Consider the following 24,215-nt stretch of genomic DNA (forward strand, 5'->3'; position numbering starts at 1 on the left):
CAGACTTCAGATTAGATTAGATTAGATTACGAAGTGTCGTATTCATGATCTATGGAACAAGTATTAATCTAATCTAATCTAATCTAATCTAATCTCAGAAAAAATATTAGATGAAATGACTGGGATATATTTCGAAGAAATGGAGTATGAATAGGCAGAGTTAAATCAAAATTAAGGAGGATACATCAAAACATTTGAAAAACTGATGCAAAAACTACTGGCCTACCCATTTTTTGCATGTTTTTTCTCATATACCTCTCAAAGATTTTGTGGTTGCCTGCCAGACAGTCTTGGTACAAACCACACATAACGTTTATTATCTGGCTATATGTTACAATTTACAGAACTCCATTTGATGCAACACTTGTGCAGAGACATGGACAGTGCTGAAAACAGATTTTATTATTGTGCTGCAAGCGGTGCGCTATTTCTTTCTGTCTTATTTCTTTTGGTTTCAATTTGTTGTAGAATAAAGCCAGATATTGGCTATGAACAAAACTGAATATGTTCACTCCACTCTGTCAAATTCTTACTCTCTTCACTGCTATAAATTAAGCCCCTCTTCATTTTGTTGCTGCTACCTTCAAATCCATTTGAACCTCCGAGTTAAATTATTTAGTTTTGGTCCTTAGACAATTTTTCGAAGATATTTGAAATTGCACTGATTGTTGCCAGCATCATATTTAAAGTACCAGGGAAGCAGGTTGCTAGCCTTGCTTGCCCCAAGTCCCATTGAGTTTTACCCCTAATGGTTGAGGGACTAACCAGTGGATTTGGTAGTCTTTGCCGTATGAGCACAAAGGTAACCACGACTCAGAATATGTCCGAGATGCCCAGCCTTATTCCAAAGTAACTGGTATCCCAACTGTCGGGACCACTTACTTGGCCATTCATACATTGCCCGTGGTTCATGAACTAGGACATGACAACAGGAACCCACACCATGAACCACCCCACACCATGAACCACTTGGGCAGATGGAGGGAATATTTTGAAGAGTTGCTCAATGTAGGTGAAAATACGATCAGTAATGTTTCAGATTTCGATGTATAATGGGATAGGTATGATGATGGAAATAGGATCACATTTGAGGAAGTGGAGAAAATGGTCAATAGATTGCAATGCAATAAAGCAGCTGGGGTGGATGAAATTAAGTCGGAACTCATCAAATACAGTGGAATGTCAGGTCTTAAATGGCTACACAGGATAATTGAAATGGCCTGGGAGTCAGGACAGGTTCCATCAGATTGGATAAAAGCAGTAATCACACCAATCTTTAAACATGGAAACAGAAAAGATTGTAACAACTACAGAGGTATCTCTTTAATCAGCGTTGTGGGTAAAATCTTCTCAGGTATTGTTGAAAGGAAAGTGCGAGTATTAGTTGAGGACCACTTGGATGAAAATCAGTGTGGGTTTAGGCCTCTTAGAGGTTGTCAGCACCAGATCTTTAGCTTACGGCAAATAATGGAGAAGTGTTATGAGTGGAACAGGGAATTGTATCTATGATTTATATATCTAGAAAAGGCATATGACCGGGTTCCTAGGAGGAAGTTATTGTCTGTTCTACGAGATTATGGAATAGGAGGCAAACTTTTGCAAGCAATTAAAGGTCTTTACATGGATAGTCAGGCAGCAGTTAGAGTTGACGGTAAATTGAGTTCATGGTTCAGAGTAGTTTCAGGGGTGGGACAAGGCTGCAACCTGTCTCCACTGTTGTTCATATTATTTATGGATCATATGTTGAAAACAATAGACTGGCTGGGTGAGATTAAGATATGTGAACTCAAAATAAGCAGTCTTGCATATGCAGATGACTTAGTTGTGATGGCAGATTCGATTGAAAGTTATATTTCAGAGCTAGATCAGAAATGTAAGGACTATGGTATGAAGATTAGCATCTCCAAAACGAAATTAATGTCAGTGGGAAAGAGTTATAAATGGATTGAGTGCCAAATAGGAGGAACAAAGTTAGAACAGGTGGACGGTTTCAAGTACTTAGGATGCATATTCTCACAGGATGGCATCATAGTGAAAGAACTAGAAGCGAGGTGTAGCAAAGCTAATGCAGTGAGTGCTCAGCTATGATCTACTCTCTTCTGCAAGAAGGAAGTCAGTACCAAGACTAAGTTATCTGTGCACCGTTCAATCTTTCAACCAACTTTGTTGTATGGGAGCGAAAGCTGGGTGGATTCAGGTTACCTTATCAATAAGGTTGAGGTTATGGATATGAAAGTAGCTAGGATGATTGCAGGTACTAGTAGATGGGAACAATGGCAGGAGGGTATCCACAACGAGGGAATCAAGGAAAAACTGGGAATGAACTCTATAGATGTAGCAGTCAGGACGAACAGGCTTAGATGGTGGGGTCATGTTACACGCATGGGAGAAGCAAGGTTACCCAAGAGACTCATGGGTTCAGCAGTAGAGGGTAGGAGGATACGGGGCAGACCAAGGAGAAGGTACCTGGATTCGGTTAAGAATGATTTTGAAGTAATAGGCTTAACATCAGAAGAGGCACCAATATTAGCACTGAATAGGGGATCATGGAGGAATTTTATAAGGGGGACTATGCTCCAGGCTGAACACTGAAAGGCATAATCAGTCTTAAATGATGATGAAGATGATTTCAAATTGCAACTGATATGAAAATCTATATGCCAAGTGGTGGTAAAATAAAGTAAGAAAAAGAAATAAACTAATTATTAGTGTAACCTTAGCATCTGGAGACAACAGTGGCCATGTGTGTTGTGTTGTGGTTGTGTGAAGGTGCATGATGAGTTCTTTTTTAATGTCTGATGATTGACTTAGTTCAAAATCTGAATATTTGTAGCATTCGGATAAATGGAACACATTCTTTTTCATTGTGGCTGTCTGTAACTCATTGCCTCCTCTATCTGGTGTGGAGCAGTCCATCCTTTCCATATTGTTGTTATTCTATCTTGGAATTTCCATTGTTTGATTTAAACTAGTTATTAATGTTTATTTCAGGATATCCTGGACCACCTGGCTTGCCAGGAGCCCCAGGTCTACCTGGACCAAAAGGTATCTTGGGAGAGAAAGGCTTCCCAGGTCCGAGCATCATGGGTCCCCCAGGACCTGATGGCTTCCCTGGAATACCAGGAGTCTCAGGACAGCCTGGTGATAGAGGAGATCCAGGATCACAAGGCAAATACTCATTTCATTGAAATTAACAGTATAACGGAAATTTAGATTGTATGTAAAAGTGTTTCAAAACTCTTGATTACAGATTATTAATATGAAGCTGTTTTCATATTTTTATTACCACCTACTGTAATGTGTGTAGAAGTGTAACATTAACCTCTATAAGCCAACACTGTAAAAGATATGCAGTTATATCATTGTCAAAATATTGCACATTTATTTGAATAAATGAAAGTAAAATATTTTAAATTCTGATGACAGGTCCAAAAGGGCTGCCGGGTATAGGTGTTCCCATTCGTGGTCCTCCGGGAGAAGCAGGTCAACCAGGTCTTCCTGGTCCTGATGGTCGACCAGGGTACGCAGGTCTTGATGGAATAGAAGGACCGAAGGGAGAAAGAGGAGAAGATTGTGGTGTCTGCTCACCAGGTACTTAACACTTCTCATTGCTATAACAGTGTTACTTGTTAATGTTTGTATTACTTATTTAGAAATGTATATATTTAGATTTGAAGAAAGATGAATATATTGAGACAAGAAACTGGAATTTGGTAGTGAGTAGAAGATGTTGCTGTCAATCACCTATATAAATTGGTGGCATCAGAAGATTAAAACTTGAAGTTGGTAAAGAAGTGAAACATAATCATAAAATTGAAAAATATTTTTAGGTTGCACTGGGTTTACTGTCCTTATGCATCTTCCTTTGATAATAAATTTGCACCAGTTGCTTCAATGGATAATCTGCAGATTAAAAGGAAAAAAGTATTTTTAGGATGCAGAAGGCTTACTGTCTTTTTGCATCTTCTTTTGATACTAAATTTACTCCAGTAGCTTCAGTAGATGGTCATTAATATAAGTTTTAAACTATTTTACAGGTCTGCCTGGCCCAAAAGGAGAAAGAGGTGATTCTGGTCTGAATGGTATACCGGGGTCTCCAGGTTTCCCTGGCCTTCCTGGCCCCCGGGGGCTTAAAGGACCAAAGGGCAAGCCTGGTGCTCCCGGTCCACCTGGAATTGCTGGAATGCCTGGCAGTGCTGGTATGTATGTAGTGTTAATAGTAAAGCTACAGTAGTACTAAGCAAACCTCAAGAAGGAGTGATAGGATTGTAATTATTCAGAAGTGGCTATAGGCAGTGCACACAGGCCTTCAGATTCTGGGGAGCCTGTATCAGTGTGCAAGATGGAGTCAGAGCCATCTGGAAACACTTCAAGCAATGAAAATCAGACTAACACTCTAGTCACTCTAGTCGATGCAACCAGGTGTAATCTATGAACTAAGAACCATCACTACCTTGGAGCAACCAAGATATGATCTCTACTTAAGATTTGGGGGTGGGAGGGTGGAAAAAAGCTGTAGATGAGGTGCAACCCAAAGATTTTTATCTTACATTACAGGAGGAATGATTTACAGATTCGAGCACCACTGATTCAGGGAATTTCAGAATCTTCAAAAGGAAATCTGGGAAAAGGATTGGAACAAATCTAAAACAGTTCAGCAAATCATTCTGTGTTTTCAAACAAATACTTGCCTCCAAAACTTAGCTCACCTTCCTGTAAACACTCTATGCTCACATTCAAATGTCCAAAGAAAATGTATACATTTTTCAGTGCTCACAACACACAAAGACAGCCAAAGAAACCCGGAATAAGTAGACATGTTTGGGGCCCAGGTAGAGAATGAATTACAAAGAACTTTATCTGACGGTGTCAAAATTGCTTTGATGTGCAAATTGGAAAGGAACAACAGTTTCAAAATATTGTTGGCAACTACCCTGTGGGCAACAGAATAAATGACAGAAGATTTATTGAGCTGTGTGATGCCTTTGATCTTAAACTTATACACATACATGTGTATATACAGAATACATGGCACTTTCCATGAAAAGGTTTTGATGAATTCCAGTTCCACAACATCTTAGTATCAAAACGAAATGTTAGGGAAATTATGAACATAGAAGTGAGGAAAGGAGCCAATCTTTACTCAAATCACTCCCTGGCCCATGTGAAAGTTAGACTTCTTCCATTAAATAAGAAAAAACTGCCTTGGAAGAAAGTTGTAAGAATCAATTCTGACAAGCTGAAGCAAAATAAAGCTAATTTCCTGGAGCTGTTACAACAAAGAAAAACAGATACCTGCCAGGATGTACAGCAAAATATGATACATACTGCAAAAGAAATAGTACTATTATGAAAGAGGTGTAAATACTCATGGTGTACTGATGACTGTGATAAGACAGCTGACCAAAGAGCAATGGCCTGTAAAGCTTAGAACACAGACAGAAAAAGAAGATAAATTCTCACAGTACAAAGAAGTACAGAAGCAGACTGCAAAGGTGCTCCATAAGGACAAGGGACCTAGACTCACAGACAAAAAGGAAGAACATTGAGTCAGAATCCAAAAGGAACAACAACAGGAACTTTTACAGGGTCTTCAGGCTGCATTAAAAACGACCAAGTTTGAACTTCAAGAGGAATGATGGGAAACTGGCTGTGAATGATAAACAAAATTGTGAGATCTTAGCCAGGTATGTCAAGAAATTCCTAAACTGTGAAGAATCTGGAGAAAAATGGCCAAGAATAGTCCCAGAGCAAATAAACAACAATTCTCCCCCTACTCCTGATGAACGTAGAAGGGTAATTGTGCAGAGCTGTATAACTAAAAAGCCACCAGAGAAGACTCAATCACAGCAGAAATCTTGAAAAATGGAGGTGAATTCACCTTTAATGCCCTATGTCAAGAGATGGAAATTATCTGGAAAACTGAAATAATACCTGGTGAATGGAAAACAGCTCTGATTCACCCTCTTCACAAAAAGGGAGATAGAACTGATGTCAACAATTACTGCGGCCATTCTATCATATTTCAGATTTACAAGGTATCATCCAAATCATAGGAGGCTAGGCTTATGGACAAGTAGATCATCAAATTTGTGTATATCAAGTTGGATTCATGAAAGGGAGGTCCTGTATTCACCAGGTCTGGAGCCTGAAAAGAGTAAAAATGTCTTTAAAATGGCTGTTTCATCGTGAAATGATAGTCACAGGATGGTTCTGGTGACAAATACTTATTTACAATCCTGCAAAATTACACACATGTATAAATGGAGCCCCTATACTAAACCACCAGATAACAACATGATATTTAAGACATAATATATACCCTTTGATTCAAAGTGAACATACAACTTCAACAAAGTTGTCAAATAATATAAAAAATGACATAGGTTTTACAAATCCACACACCAAAATAAGATTTCACCTAAACATTTGTGCTACTGACAGCAGCGTGAAGTGGCTGGCAGCAATTCCCGCTTAAGAGAACTAGTTGGCGCTAGGTGGTGTGCGCCCTGTGGTGCTGCCATCATAGTTGACCTATATTTACAAATAGAAATAATATTATCAGTTACAGAATATGTACAATTTTTCATGAACAGTAAATTTGTTTTTGATTTTTTTTTTTTACTGTTGCCTTATGGCTGTGAGACAAGAACTTGCAAGTGCTTTTAATGCAAAAACCATTCAAAAACTGAGGTTTGCTTGGTAAGCAATGGGGATGCATGGAGATGCATCTTAAAGAGTTACTGGGAGAGATACTGGAAAACAAACAAATTAATTAGGAAACGCACTGGACTAGAAGATGTTGTTACAACTGTAAGAAAAATTAAATGGGGGTGGTGGGACATGAAGCATGGTGAATGGATCATAGGTGGACCAAAGAATTTAATTGCTGGACTCCAAGAAATAAGGAAAAAAACTGAGGTGGTGACCTTACGAAAGGTCACTTGAGAACCCTTTAAAACATGGCAGAACAACATTTGCATATAGCTGATAACATAGGGCCGGGAAAAGTCTAGATGAGCCCTTTAGTAAGCATTAACAGGTTGATGATCATGATAGTGATCACGATGGCTTGGATTGTACTGAAATGGCATTTGACGAATACATACTTACATGTATCTCTCTCTATTTATCTGTGTATGTATGCTTGTTTGTGCATGCAGTACAGATGAATACCAAATTTGAAATGTTGGCTATTGTATCAGGAGTTGTAACATTTGTGCATTCCACTGAAAATATTTTTGAGTTTAATTAACTTACCTGATATGTTGTTGTCAGGTATGCAGGGAGTTCCTGGACCTAAGGGTGAACAAGGAACATTGATTTACCCGCCTCAGTCTCAAATTCAGCCTGACAAGGGGATAAAAGGCATGAAAGGTCTTCCAGGGCCTCTAGGTCCACCAGGTGATGAGGGTCCTCCTGGAGCAGATGGACTTCCAGGTCTCCCAGGACCTAAAGGACCCAAGGTAGGTGAAAGCTATTGATCTTTTTACAGTTTCTTTTATTAACTTCAGTCTTAAAATGTTTCTTGATGTTGTAATTTTTGGTCGAAAGACTATTTTGATGTATCTCTCCAGACTTTTCTATTCTGTGCAAGTCTCTTCATTTAGCAAAAACAGACATAATGTCTGATAGGATAGCAGCAATCAGTGATTTTACAAAGTTACTTATAATCTGTCTTGATTGCAAAATTTTTATTCATATGACTGATTTCGATTAATCTAGAACCATCTTCAGATCTGATATTTCGGTTACAGGAGTACCCCGTCCAAATCCAGCAACTTTCACATGCTGCATCACATAAAATGTGACATTTTATGTGATGCAGCATGTGAAAGTTGCTGGATTTGGACGGGTTACTCCTGTAACCGAAATATCAGATCTGAAGATGGTTCTAGATGAATAAAAACCAGTCATATGAATAAAAATTTTGCAATCTCTTCATTTCAGCATAGCTAGTGCAACCTACATCTATTTGAACCTGCTTACTGTAGTCAAGTCTTGGACTCCCCCTGCAAATTTTATACCCCTATCTGCCCTAACCCGTACCCATTCACTTTCCCCCATTACCAAATTAGCTATTTCTTGATAATTTGAGATGTGTGCTATCAACTTATTCGTTCTTTTAGTCAATTTATGACAAAAATCTCTTTTAATTCCTATGTAATTCAGTACATTTTCATTTGTCACTCAGTCCAGTAATCTTATTTTCAACATTCTTTTGTGGCACCAAATTTTAAAAGCTTCTGTTCTCTTCTTTGTCTTCCATGTTTTATTTACATATAAGGCAACAATTCATAAAAGTATTCTTAACACTTAAATTTATATTCAGTGTTAACATATTTCTGTTTTTTGGAAAAACTTTTCTTGCTATTGCCAGTCTGCAGTTTTATCCTCTCTACTTCCATTACCATCAGTTATCTTGCTACCAAAATATCAAAACTCATCTGCTACTTTTAGTGTCTCATTTCCTAATACAGTTCTTTCAGCATCACCTGAATAAATTTTACCACATTTCTTGTCTCTTACTTTCACTGATTTTCATGTTATAACCTCTTTTCGAAACACTGTTCAGATGAACTTTCAAGCCCACTGCTGTCACTGACTGTTTTACAGTGTTATCAGCAAACTTCAAAATGTTTATTTCATCTCCCTGAATTTCAATTCCATTTCCAACTTCCTTTTTGGTTTCCTTAATTTCTGGCTCAGTGTATGGATTAAATAATATGGAGGATACACTACAACAAAGTCTCACTGCCTTTTCAACTACAGCTTGCCTTTTATGTCAACTGACTCTTACAACAGCTGTTTGGTTTTTGTACAAGTGTAAGTAACATTTTGCTTTCTGTATTTTCAAAGAGTATAGTGCTGTCAACATTGTCAAAAGCTTTCTCTAATTCTATAAATGCTATCAATTTAGGTTTTCATTTCTTCAGCCAATCTTTTAGGATAAGTCATAGAGTCAGTACTGCCCCACCTATTCCTATATTTCCCTGGAACCCAAACTAATTGTCTCAGATTTGGCATCCATCAGTTTTTCCATTCTTCTATAAATACTTCATTTTAGTAATCTGCAGTCATGACTTATTAAACTGATGATTTGGTGATGTTTACATGTGTCAGCACCTACCTTCTTTCATACTGGGTTGTTATATTGTCCTTGAAGTCTCTGTGTACTTGCCAGTCTCCAGTATTCAGTATTACAGGTTGAAGAGATTTGTCATGTTTGGTTGTCCAAAGGAACAATTGTGATAAAATTTTATCTCATTCAGGTTACCTTGTTTCAACTTGGGCCATTCAATTCTCTGTCAAATTCTTTCCTCAATACTGCACCTGTCATTTGATCTTCATCCTCTTCCTCCACTTTTTCCATAATATTGTCTCCAAATTTCTTTCCTTTCTATAGTTTGTTGATACAGTCCTTTCAACTGAGATTTCTCTCCATTGCTTGCTATGTGGTCGCCATCTGTGCTTTTGAAGTTCATACATCTACTTCTCTGTTCTCTAAAGATGCCTTTAATTTTTCTATATGCAGCATCTAAGTTTGCTATATACATTTATTCTTTTATTGCTTTATATCTCCCCCTCCCCCTCCCCCAGCTATTCCTGCTTTGTGATTGTGCACATTCTATAAAACACTTTTTTTTATATTTTTGCTTTCTTCAGTTACTGCATTTCTCTACTTTCTCCTTTCTACATTTATATCTACATCTACATGTACAACTCAGGAAACCACTATGAGGTGCGTGGCAGAGGGCACATCCCATTGTGCCATTTATTAGTATTCCTTCCTGTTTCATGCATGTATGGCACACTGGAAGAATGACTGTGTGAATGCCTCTGTGCAGGCAGTATTTATTCTAATCTTTCCCCAACAAACCCTGTGTGAATGATACACAGGGGATTGTCGTATATTTCTGCTGTCATCATTTAAAGCTGGTTCTTGAAACTTGGTTAATAGATTTTCCCAGTATATTTTATGACTATATTCAAGAGTCTTCCAGTTCTGTTTCTTTGTTATCTCTGTAACACCCTCGCACAGATCAAAGCTGCCCTTCTCTGTATATGTTCAGTATCCCCTGTTAGTCCTATATGGTGCAGGTCCCACACACTTGAGCAACTTTTCTAGAACTGGTTGCATGAGTAGTTTGTAAGCAATCTCCTTTTAGACTGATTGCACTTTCCCGAAATTCTGCCAGTAAATTGAAGTCTACTGCTTTGCCCATGACTCTGAGTATATCCCAGCAAAGTGGTCATCAGTCAAATTTAATATCGCATGTGTTATTCAAGGATTTCTGCTGGACCTTGTCTTTTTGTGTAGTCGTTCCTTCGCTGTGTTCACTGTTTCATTTCTCAAAGTTAACATTCATCTTCAGATCTATTTCAGCCAGCAGTTGACTGTTTCTTCCATTGAAATCCTCAACAACTTCCAGTTTTTTAAATTTACTCAGGAATCATCTAATTACATTCCTTTCTTTCTATAGCTTTGCAGTTGCCTATTGCTTCCATTGAAATCCTCAACAGCCTCCAGTTGTTTCATTTACTCAGGAATCATGTCTTTACATTCCTTGCTTTCTCTAGCTTTTTCAGATGAAATCTACATTTCATAACTAATAAATCATGACCAGAGTACATTTGTTCTTGGAAATGTTCTAGGTTACAATGATCAGGTAGTGCTTCTTCCAAAATTGTACTAGTGGTTTCATCCTTCAATTCTTTCCCCTTATCCAAATTCTCCTACTATTTTTTCTTTACCTCCTTTTCCTGCTGTGCAATTCCAGTTAAGTTTTTGATTAGGCATATTTGGTTTCACAGGTTTCATGCCATAAATTTCAAAGCCCCACACTGAATTAGTTATGGCAAGCCCATGTCTTAATTACATAATTAAGTCTCATTAAACAGGTATATGACAATAGTCACTGTGCGGCATAACCTATCCAATCAACAACAGTCTCACTCAGATGAACAATATGTGTAGCACTTCTATATTAAAGTTAATCAGCAATCATTGTAAATTGTCCTACTTCACTGTCTGTCCTTTTATTCACAATAACACATCATTGCGCTATCACATTATGGTTCTGATTGACATGGGTTCCATGCTCAGAATCTAGGCACTGACTGCCTTTCATATTCAAGTTAATCTGTATATGTTATTAACAGTTGTAGTTCACAATCTGGTTTCATATTAAGTTAAACACATTATTACACAAGTACATTATGACTGTTTTGACTGACATGAGTTCCATACATGAAATCTCAGAACATGCTGACTTAAAATGGCTTCAGGCCCGATTATTTTATAGCTTTGCAAAAATGGTTGGTAAAATTTCATTTTGTTAAATATGTAATTTCAGTAATCTGCAATTATATTGGAAAATCCAGAATTGTTACAGTTAGAACTTTACATGCCAAGTTGATTGAATAGTGCAGAAAAATTGGTTTTAGCCTCAGCTTTATGTTACAATAAGAGTTTTGACTGAAATAAGCCTTCTTGATGACAAAACTGCAAAAATAGCTAAATAAACAATACCATACATAAAAGTGTTAATTAGCCAGAAACTAATTAAGTACTGATTTTCCCACCATGTTTTGAAAATTAGCTACATGTATACTTTAAGGTTTATATTGGTTATTTTCCTAACTTGAGCAGTAACATGGTAATTACATCTGTTTACATGTTAACAACATGACTGGAATAGGAAATGATTACTGTTTGTTAACTGAACTGAGCTTTCACAAAACTAGTTACTTGAAATGGTTCAAATTAATTAGAAAATTATTCTGACTAGTCTAATTTAGCAAAGTTGGGCCAGGACTTAACTTGGAATTACAGAATGACAGTTTTATCTTATTGCACATCTCTCACTAGCACTAAGGAAGCAAATAACAAAATAAAATGGCAATGGGTCCCAGTTTGCTTTGCTACACATTCTTATAGATTTTGTCTATGCTGATACTACGGTAGTATTTCTCCATGCCTGTTTCTTGTGGCACCTAACAAGCTCATCTCTTCCATAAGTTTTTTGATATTCTGTGATGGAAATAAGCAGTATATTAGAATATAGTCTACTGTTTATACAATTTAAGGATATGCAACTTACTCTGAGACACTAAAGGGAGAACTGTGAATCAACCCTGAACACTGACAGATGGTCTGATGACAGAAACTTTATACTACCCTCTCTCCTTCCATAGCTGGGAAAATACTTGCAGTTAAAATTTCTTTGGTCACTAGGATTCAAAATTACTCTTAACTTGAATGCCATAATAGCTGCAAGTGTTTGTTATCTTCCCTAAAGATGATGAGTAATAGTAGTAGTAAGAATAATAATAATAATACAAAAAATGTGTATGATAAAAAACGTCTTTCAAAATTATAATGACCAATTGCACCCATCAAACACATTTTTGTTGGTTGCTGTAATCATAAGAACCAGGCCCAAGTGGATGTTGGCTAGGAATCAATAAAATAAGAGCTTCATTTGGCCCATGATGAATGTTCCCATTTGTGTCATATTTGGTGAGTGAGTTGTGATTGTAACTGTGCACCAGTACTAGTCTCCTCGCACAGACTGTGTATTTAAGAGGATTTTAGCAAGTAAAAATTGTGGTAGGGCTAGGAAACCTTACCAAGAGGTAAAAACTTGACAGTAAATAGATTTCTTTGATGAAACCATAAGTCACTGTTCCAGTACAGTTTTTTAAGCCTGTTGGTAGTGATTTATGACTGTCATCATAAATACACTTACACAGTCACCAACATGAGGTACATATACGAGGCATGTTTTTTAAGTAAGTACCATTCTGAAATAAAAAAAGGACATTCTAAGATATCTCAATAATTTTATTTTTACATGAAAGCCTGTACCTTAATCTACTTTTCTACATAATTTCCATCAGTATTGAGGCACTTGTCATAATGTTGTACCAGTTTTTGAATACCCTCCTCATAGAAGTCTGCCGCCTGACTTGTTAACCACTGCATCACCATTGTTTTGACGTCGTCATCGTTTTGAAAGATGCTGACCGCCCAGGCGTTTCTTCAAGTGCAGGAACAGATGGTAGTCACTGGGTGCAAGATCGGGGCTGTATGGAGAACGATCAAGAGTTTCCCATCGAAAAGATGTGATGAGATCTTTGGTTTGATTCGCCACATGCAGACGGGTATTGTCTTGCAGCAAAACAATGCCCTTGCTCAACTTCCATGGACTGTTGCTTTGATTCTGGTGTGACGTGGGCCACCCATGTTTCATTGCCCGTAACAGTTTGGCTTAAGAATTCATCACTGTCGTTGTGGTACCGCTCAAGGAAATACAATGCACTGTCTAAACACACATCCATCAACATTTTTGGTACCCAATTATTGAGATATCTTAGCATGTCTTTTTTTAATTTCAAAACGTTACTTACTTAAAAAACATGCCTTGTACATAATTATACCAGACACATAAACCACCAATGTGGACAATTTGGAGTCATGAACCAGGCTGTGAACCACACAAATAAACAAACAGTTGCATCACTCTGCAGAATGATTTGATGCAGCTCTCTACTCTAATATATCTTGTGCACATCTCTTCACCTCTGCATAACTACTGCAGACTACATCCATTTGAAGTTAATTACTGCATTCAAACTTCAGTTCCCTTCTCTACTCATCTCTCTTCAGCATTCTCCTGCAGACATCAAACTGCAAAAGCTTCATTTCTCTTTTTTTCCTGCACTACTTATTGTCCACATTTCACTTCCATGAAAGACTACACCCCAGACAAGTACTTTCAGAAAATATTTCCAATGATTTAAGTTGTATTAGATGTTGACAATTTTTTCTTTTTCAGAATCAAATTCTTGCCTTTGTAAACCCACATTTTATATCCTCTCTACTTCAGCCACTGTCAGTTCTTTTGGTGACCAAATAACAAAACTCTTCTACAACATTTAGAGTCACATTTCCTAATCTAATCCCTTCAACGCCATTACTATACCCCATTACCTATATTGATGCCACCTTATAACCCCTTTTCAAGCCGCAGTCGATTATATTCAAATGATGTTTCATGTTCTTTGGGCGTTCTGACAGAATTACAATATACTTGGCAAAACTTAAAGTGTTTGTTTTTTTAATACGCTTCAAATTTTTTTTGGTTTCTTTATTGCTGCTCAATGTACAGACTGAATAACATGGGTAGTGAACAATTATTAATTGAAAACATTTTGCAAAAGAAAACATCTCCAAATAAAATATTTCATTTAATTCACTTCTTTAGGGGAGTTATGGAGATATAGGTATTCCTGGAAGACCTGGAAGGAGTGGATATAGTGGTATACCTGGTCCTAAAGGTGACGATGCTACGATTCCCAAGCAGTATTTGGTTGGAGACCCTGGAATTGATGGAAGAAGGTAAAACATTATTCATCTTTATGCTATTGTGGGCCTATTAGTCAGTTTATGATGTACATACTGTATAATGAATGTAATGTAATGTATATCATTGTTCATAATTAAGTGATATGCTGCAGAAGTAATAATGACATTACCATGGCTACTGTGTGTGTGTGTGTGTGTGTGTGAAAGAGCAAAAGGTGAAAAGTCAGTGTGCTTTTCTGATCTTTTCTAGTATATCCACTCATCATTCATCTGCATATGAGTAAGGAACTTTGCAAGCTTTTGGAGCCAGTGGTTCCTTCTTCTGGCAGAAAGGTTGAAGGGAAGGAAGAGGGATGATGGAAGGTTCCTTTTCCTTCAGCCCTCCTGCCAGAAGGTGCCATTGAATCCAAAAGCCTGCACATTCCATAACTTTCATATGTGTTTTCTCCTGCCACCACTTGGTGAGTAGATTTTTGGTCCAACCATTTCTGTTACATTTAAATCAAAGTTTTTGACAGTTAGAGGTATGAAATATGATTTTGTAATGAAGTATCGCATACTCTAATTTACTGAATGATCTTTAGACTATCCAACACAGGTACCTAGCAGTGAAGCTAGCGCAAGCCATCCAGAACACCCTCTTCTTCCCCCAAAAGCAGGGTAAAGAGGCATGACTGTGCTTCACTTTGGGAAATGTAAGAATGAGATGGTACATGCAGCACTGGAGGTGGTCTGTGAGGAATTTGCAATGGTTGAATGTTTCATGCTGTTCAGTTTGCTGATATACATCATCATTGTTGAAAAGGATAGTTTTTGATGCGTGAGAATGAGAGTGACTGTGAATGATGAGAAAGCTGTGATCATCTGAATCAACCAACTATAGTGTACAGAATTTAAGTCACCATGATGGAATGAAGATTTGTGCATGTCTTTTATGTCCTCTAATGCAAGGTTGCCTCTGTCAACAAGTACAAGTAGAGCACAGTACTTATTTTACCACAATACCAGTACATCATAACTATTTTAGGTGGTGATACTGCCCACATTCAACAACTCTTCTGTGTGGAATTCAACAACTCTTCTGGGAAGGAACTGATTTCACAAAGTTTAAAAAAATGAATGTAGTATCTTTCTAACTCTGTTTTATGTTTAGTGTATCTTTGTCTGTTTTATGTTGCAGTCTATGTACTTTTGTTTCATATACATTTTGACTCTTTCTTTTTACTATTTTGTTTCATTAGTGAAATATTTTTTGTTTTCAGTTATACATGTATACGTTTTTAAACTGGTGAATCACATGCTGAAGAGCAATGCTCACAATATTTTCATGATAGTTCAAGAGCTCATTTTATTACTTACGAGATGGACAAGCTTATAATATGAGAAGCACTCTGACAATCCTGCAGATCTCTCCAACTTGAAAACTCAGTATTTGTGGAACGTATCATTACAGATGTGAAATACTTATTTCTTTTTGTTTTGCTTTTCGCTGTTTCCCTACAGAGTCGGCATTGTTATGTATTGGTTTTGGCACTGTTAGTGGCATTTGGTGGCTAGATGCCCTTCTTGATGCCACTAGCCCGCCTGGGAAGGAAATTATGTACCCCATCTGTCAATGTCTAGTGTAGATCTCTCATTCAAATGTGATAACATTTTCTAAGTGTTTGCATTGCATGTTTCTAAGGTGGGATGGGGGTAACAGCCTGGTATTACCTAGTTGGCTATGAGGAACTGCCTAAAAACCACACCCAGGCTGGCTGGCTCACCAGCCCTTGTTGTTAAACTCCAAGGCAGATTCGATCCATGGCCAGCTCACCTCCTTATATCGTGGAAGCAGGCACATTAGCATTCTTGGCTATCCTCATGGGTTATATGCTAGGTACTCAATAGACTAAAGATGTGTAATTATGAGCCAGATTTCATGTTTCCAGTTCTTTAAAAAGAAGACTTGTTGCCGCAAATCCTCTTTCAAATATTTGCTTCTGTGACATGTTTCTGAAACCTTAATTGTTAATTTGCACTCCTCATGCATTTTATGTCATTTTCTTCTCAATGTGCACTTGAAATTTGGTTGGTATGGACTTTTAACTGATTCTCTGTAGTATTCTGTGTAATGTGAAACTGTGCTACAGGAAGTAGCTATACATCATTATTCCTCTTCATAATAACTTCCTACTGGGGAAAGGAAATATATGTTTTAATGTAGACTTTTCACATCACTGAGAGGTTAAAGATAGATTGAAACTCAGCCCCTGTAGACTTCTCAGTTTTCAGCACATACTTTATCATTTTACTCCCCAGGCAACACTGTAGCTTCCTGATAGGTGATGACTTCATTTACCACCAGAATGTTATATGTGAGATTAGATGCTAATAGTATGTTAAACCTGGATTTAATTGTACTTTTTGATCATTGAGGTACATGATGATGTGATTTTTCAACATTGTTTGTGAAATAACTGTTTTGTTAATGCCAGGGGAGAAGTGGGTGAACCAGGAGATGTTGGTGCTCCAGGAGAAATGGGAGAAGCAGGGTATCATGTTATGGGAGATATTAAAGGAGAAAAGGGAATCAAAGGACCCAGAGGAGACAGAGGTAAGTAAAAGATGAAACTTCCTGGTAGATGAAAACAATGTGCCAGACTTGGGCTCTAACCCAGGGCCTTTGCCATTTGCAGCCAAGTGCTCTAACTCAGCTACCCCAGCACAACTCTTGGCCCACCCTCACAGGTTTATTTGTGCCAGTGCCTCATCTCCTGCCTACTGGCCTTCTGTTTGGAAGGTAGGAGATGAGGTACTGGGGGAAGTAAAGGTGTGAAGATCGGTGGTGCATCTGTTTGGGTAGCTCAGTCAGTAGAGGACTTTCCCATGAAATGCAAAGCTCCCAGATTTGAGTCCCAGTCCAGCACACAGTTTTGATCTGCCAGGAGGTTTCACATCAGCACATTCATTCAAGTGAAACCTATAACTATTTACACCACAGTGACATCCCTGAAGATTAATTGGTTGTTTTGATATTTGATAAAGTATCAGGCATATTTAGAAACACAGCCATCTCTTAAAATATTTTATTGTCAATTCACCTACTGATACATTTCATACTCTGCATACTGCTGAATGGGTATATGCATACAGTCAAAAAATTTCTCTGGTGCAGTAAAGTACAACGGGAAGCTTTCTGTGGGATGACTCCAACCTAATTTATTATAATCTTCTGAATATTGTTTAACTGCTTTAAAAAGTTTATAGTACAGTGTAAGGAAGTCCTATGGAATCAAATTGAATAGTAGAGATAAAGAGGTAATATGTGAAATAAAGGAAAGGCAACCACTCATCTATAGCTGACTGATGTGTGGTGTGTAGAAATATGCTGGAGAAGACAGTATTTTTACTAGCTTTTGAGCTCTTGTTCTTTCCCTAATAGAAGTACACATATTCATGTACACAGGCACCCTAACCACACAACACACACACACACACACACACACACACACACACACACACACACACCTGTGGCCACAGCAAGACTGACTGTTGATTACCAATAGCAGTTGCTGTGGCAGATGGAGAGTGGAGGGAAGGACAGCAAGACGAGGAGAGGATAATGGGGTGTGTGATGCAGGTGATTCGACAGATGACTCAGCAACTGCACAAAAATACAAAAGGAGGACATACAAGAGGTAGGCAGAGGGAGAGGGGTTGGCGGAAGTGAGGGGTGGAAAGAAGGAGGATATGAAGATGGAGGATGAGACAGGGAGGGAAAAGAGAATGCAAACAAGGCATAAAAAGGGTGAGATGGGAAGGAGACAGGAGGGCAGATAGAGAGATAATGTCCACATAGGGGGGGACAGGGGAGTGGTGGGAGGAAGCAGTACATGATCTGGACGAGGAAAGAGTGGTGTGAGCAGAAGAGAGAAGGGAAAAGGTAAGGTGAGGCAGTGGGAAATATGTTAGCAGAGGTTTAGGCCAAATGGCTCATGTAGTGAAGCAGCTGTTAAAGGTATTTTTGTAGTGGTGCACAGCTTGTTTGGCAACTAGATGATGAAATTTGTGGTTTTCCACATTTTGGCAGAGGCCATTCATGCAAGTAGACAGTCAGTTGCTTGTAATACCAGTATTGAAAGCTATACAGTAATTGCACATTGGTGATAAATAGCATGGCTACTTTCTCATTTGGCCTTGCCTTTTATAGGGTAGAAGATGTCTGTGACTGGCTTGTGGTAGGAAATGGTGGTTGGGTGACTTGACAGGTCTCACATGTGGGTCAGCCATAAAAGAACAACCTATCAGGTGCAACATTGGAAGCAAAACTGGAATAGGGATGGACAAGGATACTCTGGAGGGTGCGTGGGTGGTGGAATACAACTTTGGGTAAAGTGGTAGGATTGTGGGTAGGATATTTCTTATCTCAGGGCACAAAGAGAGGTAGTTGAGTGGAGTATGTAGTTGAGCTTTTAAAGGCCAAGGTGATACTGGGTAATCAGAGGGGTGCTGGAATGGCTAATTAATGGGTTTTCTGGTGTCAGAGGAGGAGATCACAAGGCAGATCCATTTATGGATGTGCTGGACGGGACACTGTATATCAATAAAGGCTATGGCAGGTTTATTGGTATATTTCGACAAGTCCTGCTTTCCACTGCAGATGTGGCAACCATGGGTGGCAATGCTGGAAGGAAGAGACATGGAATGGGAGACAACTGTCAGAGTGGAGGTACTGTTGGTAGTTGGTGCACTTGATATGAACAGATATATTTTCAAGCCTTCTCCAAGGTGGAGACTGACAGCTAGAAATGTGGCTTGTTGAGTTGAGAAGGACCAGGTAAAGCAGTTTTGGAGATGTTGAGGAAAAGGAAAGAGCAATGATTGTAGCTACCCTGTGTCCAGATCATGAAAATGTTATCAGTGAATCTGAACCAGACAAGGTGTTTTAGGAATTGACTGGATAAGAAGAATTCCTCCAGGTGGCCCATAAATGAATTGACATAGGATGATCCCATGTGAGTATTCATGGCAGTATCACAGAGTTGTTTATAGATTTGGCCTTCAAAAGTGAAATAATTGTGACTCAGGATGTGGTTTGGTAGAAGGATTAGGAAAGAGTTGGTGGATTTTTGGAGGATGTGTGGAAAGTGTACATGGCCACAAGGCCATGGGTATGGGAAATGTTGATCTATAAGAATGTCACATCCATGTGACCAACAAAAAATGTGGTGGTAACAAGACAGGAACTGTGGAAAGGCGATGAAGCAAGTGAGCATTTTCTTGAATGTATAAGGGGTAGGCAAAATAATCTGAACACCTGTAATTACTTGGGAATGGTTTATTAATAAGGGGTTGGACCCCCATTTGCCCGTAATACAGCTGAAATTCTTCTTGGAATACTGGCATATAATGATTGTACAGTCTCCAGTGGAATGTTGTGCCACTCTTCGATTAGACCCTCTTCTAACTCCAGTAGTGACGAGGGAGACAGAAATCTGCTCTGGAGTCTGCGCTCCATTACCGCCCACAGGGGCTTGATAATGTTTAAGTCCAGGGACTGTGCTGGCCAGGGGAGATGCTGCAATTCAGTTGCATGCTCTTCATACCACGATTGTACTGTCCTGGCTGTGTGAATTGGTGCCTTATCATACTGAAATATGGCATCATTGTTGGGGAACATTTGAATCATGTGGTGCACCTGACCATTTAAACTGTTCACATAATCATTGGCTGTAAAACAGCCTTTGAGAGTAATGATGGGACCAGCAGAATACCATGATATGGCTGTCCACACCATCACACTTCCACCTCCATGCTTAACCATTGGAATCAAGCAATCAGGATTGTAGGCTTGTTTTGGCATTCTTCAGATGTAAACCTGGCCTGATGTTGGAAATAATGAAAATGTTGACTCGTCGGACCATATGATGTGTTTCTACTGATCAGCTGTCCAGGAATTATGCTCCTGACACCATGTTTTAAATTTTTTTGTGTTGGTTGTTGTCACTAATGGTTTCGTTGTAGCAGCTCGCCCATGAATATTCGCTTTATGGAGTTCTTAGTGGACAGTGTTGATTGATATGGAGTCTCAAAGACGGCTATTGAGCTCTGCAGTCACTTTAGCTGCTGTAGTTTTGTGTTATTTTGACACAATTCGTGTTAGCATACAACGATCTCTGTCATTTAAAAATGTTCAAATGTGTATGAATTCCTAAGGGACCAAACTGCTGAGGTCATCGGGTCATCGGTCCCTGGACTTGCACGCTACTTAAACTAACTTATGCTAAGAATAAGACACACACCCATGCCCGAGAGAGGGCTCGAACTTCTGGCACGAGGGGCCATGCAATCCGTGACGTGGTGCCTCAAACTGCACGGCCCCACTGCGTATCTCTCTCTGTCTTTTACTTTTGATTGTCGCCCACTATTACGCTTACTTGATGATGTATTTTCATGTTTTATGTAGGCTGCCATGACTGTTGAAACAGTTGCTCTTGAAATATTCCGTGTTGAAACAGTTGCTCTTGAAACATTCTGTAAGTTTGCTGTCGTTGTTGACTGTCAAAAACAACTACTACTACCACTGTTCACATTATTTTGGCTATCCCCTGTATGATGGCAGGTTACAGACAACAGTTTAGAGCTATGGTCAACAAAGGCAGAGGTTCATTCCATGGAAGCATAGTACCCAGGCTCAAAGGAATGATTAGCTGGGAGACCTGAACCCATCTCTCTTCTCACAACAGAATCTATCTCTCTTCTCACAACAGCAAATACCTGCACTCCTACTTTCTGCCTACTCCTCAAACTCCACAAATCCATCCCCACAGGTCTCCCTAATGATTATCCCATTATGGCTGGGCACAATGCTCCTACAGAATGAACCTTTGTCTTTGTTGACCAGCTTCTATAAAATAATATCTGTAATCTTGAATCCTACATCAAAGACATTGCTCACTTCTTTTGTCACCTTCCCACAGTTCCTGTCCCATTACCACCAGACTGCTAGTTGGTCACTGTGGATGTGACATCTCTAAATATCCACATCTCCCATGCTCATGGCCTTATGGTCGTGGAATACTACCTTTACCAATATCCTCTTGATACCAACCCACCTACATCTTTCCTAATCTTCCTAGCCTCCTGGCTCACAATTATTTCGCTTTTGAAGGCAAAATATATAATCAAATCTGTGGTACATCCGTGGGTATTCACATGGAACAATCCTGTGCCAGTTTATTTATGGTTCATCTGGTGAAATCCTCCCTATCTAAATCAACAGCTAAAACCCCTTGTCTGTTTCAGTTTCATTGGTGACATTTTCAGCACAATGATTACAAACTTCCATGAGAGGTAGAGTATACCTAGACAATGGAAAGTCACATAGCAATGCATGGTCAGACATGATTTCCTGGTATGGTAGAGATTGCTCAAAAAACAGGAAATGAAAGACATGAATAGGGTGAGAAAACATGTTCATTATGCTTAGTACAGCTAAAATGCTGGGATTGCTTTGGCTGACAAATGCAGCACATGGTGCTACGTGCATATCTGCTTCAATGTGTTCTGCCGTATGGTTTCAGCATGATGAGGCTCCCTCACATTACAGCGTTGATATGCGTGACCAACTGAATGCAACATATCAACTTCAGATTGGCCAAGATGATCTGGTGCATTGGCCAGTGAGATAGCCAGACCTGACTTGCCTAGATGACTTCCTCTGGGGGTATGTCAAGACAATGGAGTGCCAAACCCCCATTAACTGTGCTGAGGAACTTGTGTGCATTGTGGCATCTGCTGGGGAAGTCTGCAACATGCCCGGTATTTCCCGAAACATCAGATCTTCCATGTGCCAGAGATGTGAGGGCTGCATCATGGTCTGTGATTATAATTTTGAATATCTTCTTTGATGATGGTCATTGACCGTTTTCATTCTTATTTCTTGATTTCCGCTGTTCTAAGAATAATTAACAAGTTTTTTCACCCTGTTTGTGTCCTTTGTGTTTGTATAGTCACTACTGCATCAGGAATGCATTTCCAACCATGCTCTGGAATGTGATTTTCCATACTCTCTCTCTCCTGATAGTTTGTAACTGCTGTGTTGAAACAACCTGTATAAGAAATTCACAAGATCACAGTGTTCGAAATTGTGGATGTTGTAATGTTTTTGCTCACAATATAGGTGAAAACAAGTCAAATGTTCAGCTTAAAATATTAATTTACTGCAATGTCCACATTATAATTCATGATCATTGACAAAAAAGTTTTTGAGCAAGAAAATGTCGTGTAAATACGAGGGCGGTTCAGAAAGTAACCTCCGATTGGTCACAGTGCGGGTTGTGGGGGGAGTAGCGACGCCATCTGTGCGTTCACGCACTCAACAGGTCAGTCGGCATCAAGCCGTGGTCGAGTGAACGTCGTACCTGCGCTAGTTTAGTTTTTGTGGCAGTTTGAAATGTGTGCTGCAATAGAAAACCCCGCCAAATGTGAAGTGCGTGCTGTCATAAGGTTTTTTACAGCCAAAGGATATTCTGCAGCAGCTATTCATCGTGAGCTTTGTGCCGTGTACGGACCAAGAGTTATGAGTGAAGGAGTTGTCCGTGAATGGGTACGTTTATTTAAAAGTGGACGAGAAAACGTTCATGATGAAGAGAGGAGTGGTAGACCATCATTGGTGACTGACGAACTCGTTCAGACAGTTGATGCAAAAGTTCGTGAAAATTGACGTTTCTCAATGTCGGAGTTGTCTACTGGTTTTCCACAGATTTCTAAGACTCTCTTGTACGAGATAGTGACAGCAAGATTGGGTTACCGTAAGTTCTGTGCACGATGGGTGCCCAAAATTCTTACCGACCACCACAAAACTCAAAGAATGGCCTCTGCATTAGACTTTCTGTCACGTTATGAGGACGAAGGAGAACCATTGTTAAACAGAATCGTGACCGGTGACGAAACCTGGATTAAGTACGTGAACCCTGAGACAAAAGAACAATCAAAGATGTGGGCACATTCAAATTCGCCTACCAAACCAAGAAAAGCCTCGCAAGATTTTTCTGCCAGAAAACTGATGGCAACGGTGTTTTGGGATGCCAAAGGGGTGTTGTTGGTTGAATTCATGGAACGTGGTACGACCATTAATCAAGATGTGTACTGTGAAACAATAAAAAAGTTACGACGGGCTATACAGAACAAATGCCGTGGTATGCTGACTTCCGGTATCGTTTTTTTGCACGATAATGCCCGTCCTCACTCTGCTCGCAGAACAACTGCCCTTCTTGAGTCCTTCAAGTGGGACGTTATCAACCATCCACCTTACAGCCCAGACCTGGCGCCAAGTGATTATCACCTCTTCATGCATTTGAAGAAATGGCTCGGGTCACAGCGGTTTGATGACGACGAAGAGCTCAAAGATGCGGTCACAGGCTGGCTCCAGGCACAAGCGGGTGATTTTTATGCAGAAGGAATTTCAAAGCTTGTGAAGAGATACGATAAGTGCCTCAATCGCTATGGAGACTATGTAGAAAAATAGTGCAAAGATGTAGTTGTAAGATGTATATATTAAAATATTTTTATTTAACCTGGTGTATTTTTTTAAATCAACTGGAGGTTACTTTCTGAACGGCCCTCGTAATTACCTTGTTGAAGTGGAGGTGACAATGATTGTTTTTCATATTTATCATGATTCTTGTTTGCTGCAGAAGTCCGAAGTTGATTTTTTGGATGATTCTACATTATTATGTGATTACAAGGATATTTCTTGGTAAAATCCTTATGATAAATCAATTTTCAATGTTCTTCATTTATTCACAATAATCTTTGTGACACAAAAACTCAGACTTTCTGATCACATGCCTCATTGCTT

The 24,215-nt window shown here is 39.1% G+C and overlaps 1 protein-coding gene across 1 annotated transcript in view; it reads left to right on the top strand.

Annotated features, from left to right (window-relative positions):
- LOC126263018 (collagen alpha-5(IV) chain-like) overlaps positions 1-24,215 on the top strand; it is a 609,289-nt gene that overhangs the window by 450,532 nt on the left and 134,542 nt on the right. The window contains exons 10-15 of the mRNA XM_049959984.1: positions 2,992-3,168; positions 3,427-3,591; positions 4,038-4,199; positions 7,279-7,466; positions 14,271-14,404; positions 16,849-16,967. Coding sequence (XP_049815941.1) covers positions 2,992-3,168; positions 3,427-3,591; positions 4,038-4,199; positions 7,279-7,466; positions 14,271-14,404; positions 16,849-16,967 — 945 coding nt within the window. The remainder of the gene's footprint in view (positions 1-2,991; positions 3,169-3,426; positions 3,592-4,037; positions 4,200-7,278; positions 7,467-14,270; positions 14,405-16,848; positions 16,968-24,215) is intronic.

Source organism: Schistocerca nitens, chromosome 6 (genome assembly GCF_023898315.1).
Source record: "Schistocerca nitens isolate TAMUIC-IGC-003100 chromosome 6, iqSchNite1.1, whole genome shotgun sequence".
NCBI lineage: Eukaryota > Metazoa > Arthropoda > Insecta > Orthoptera > Acrididae > Schistocerca > Schistocerca nitens.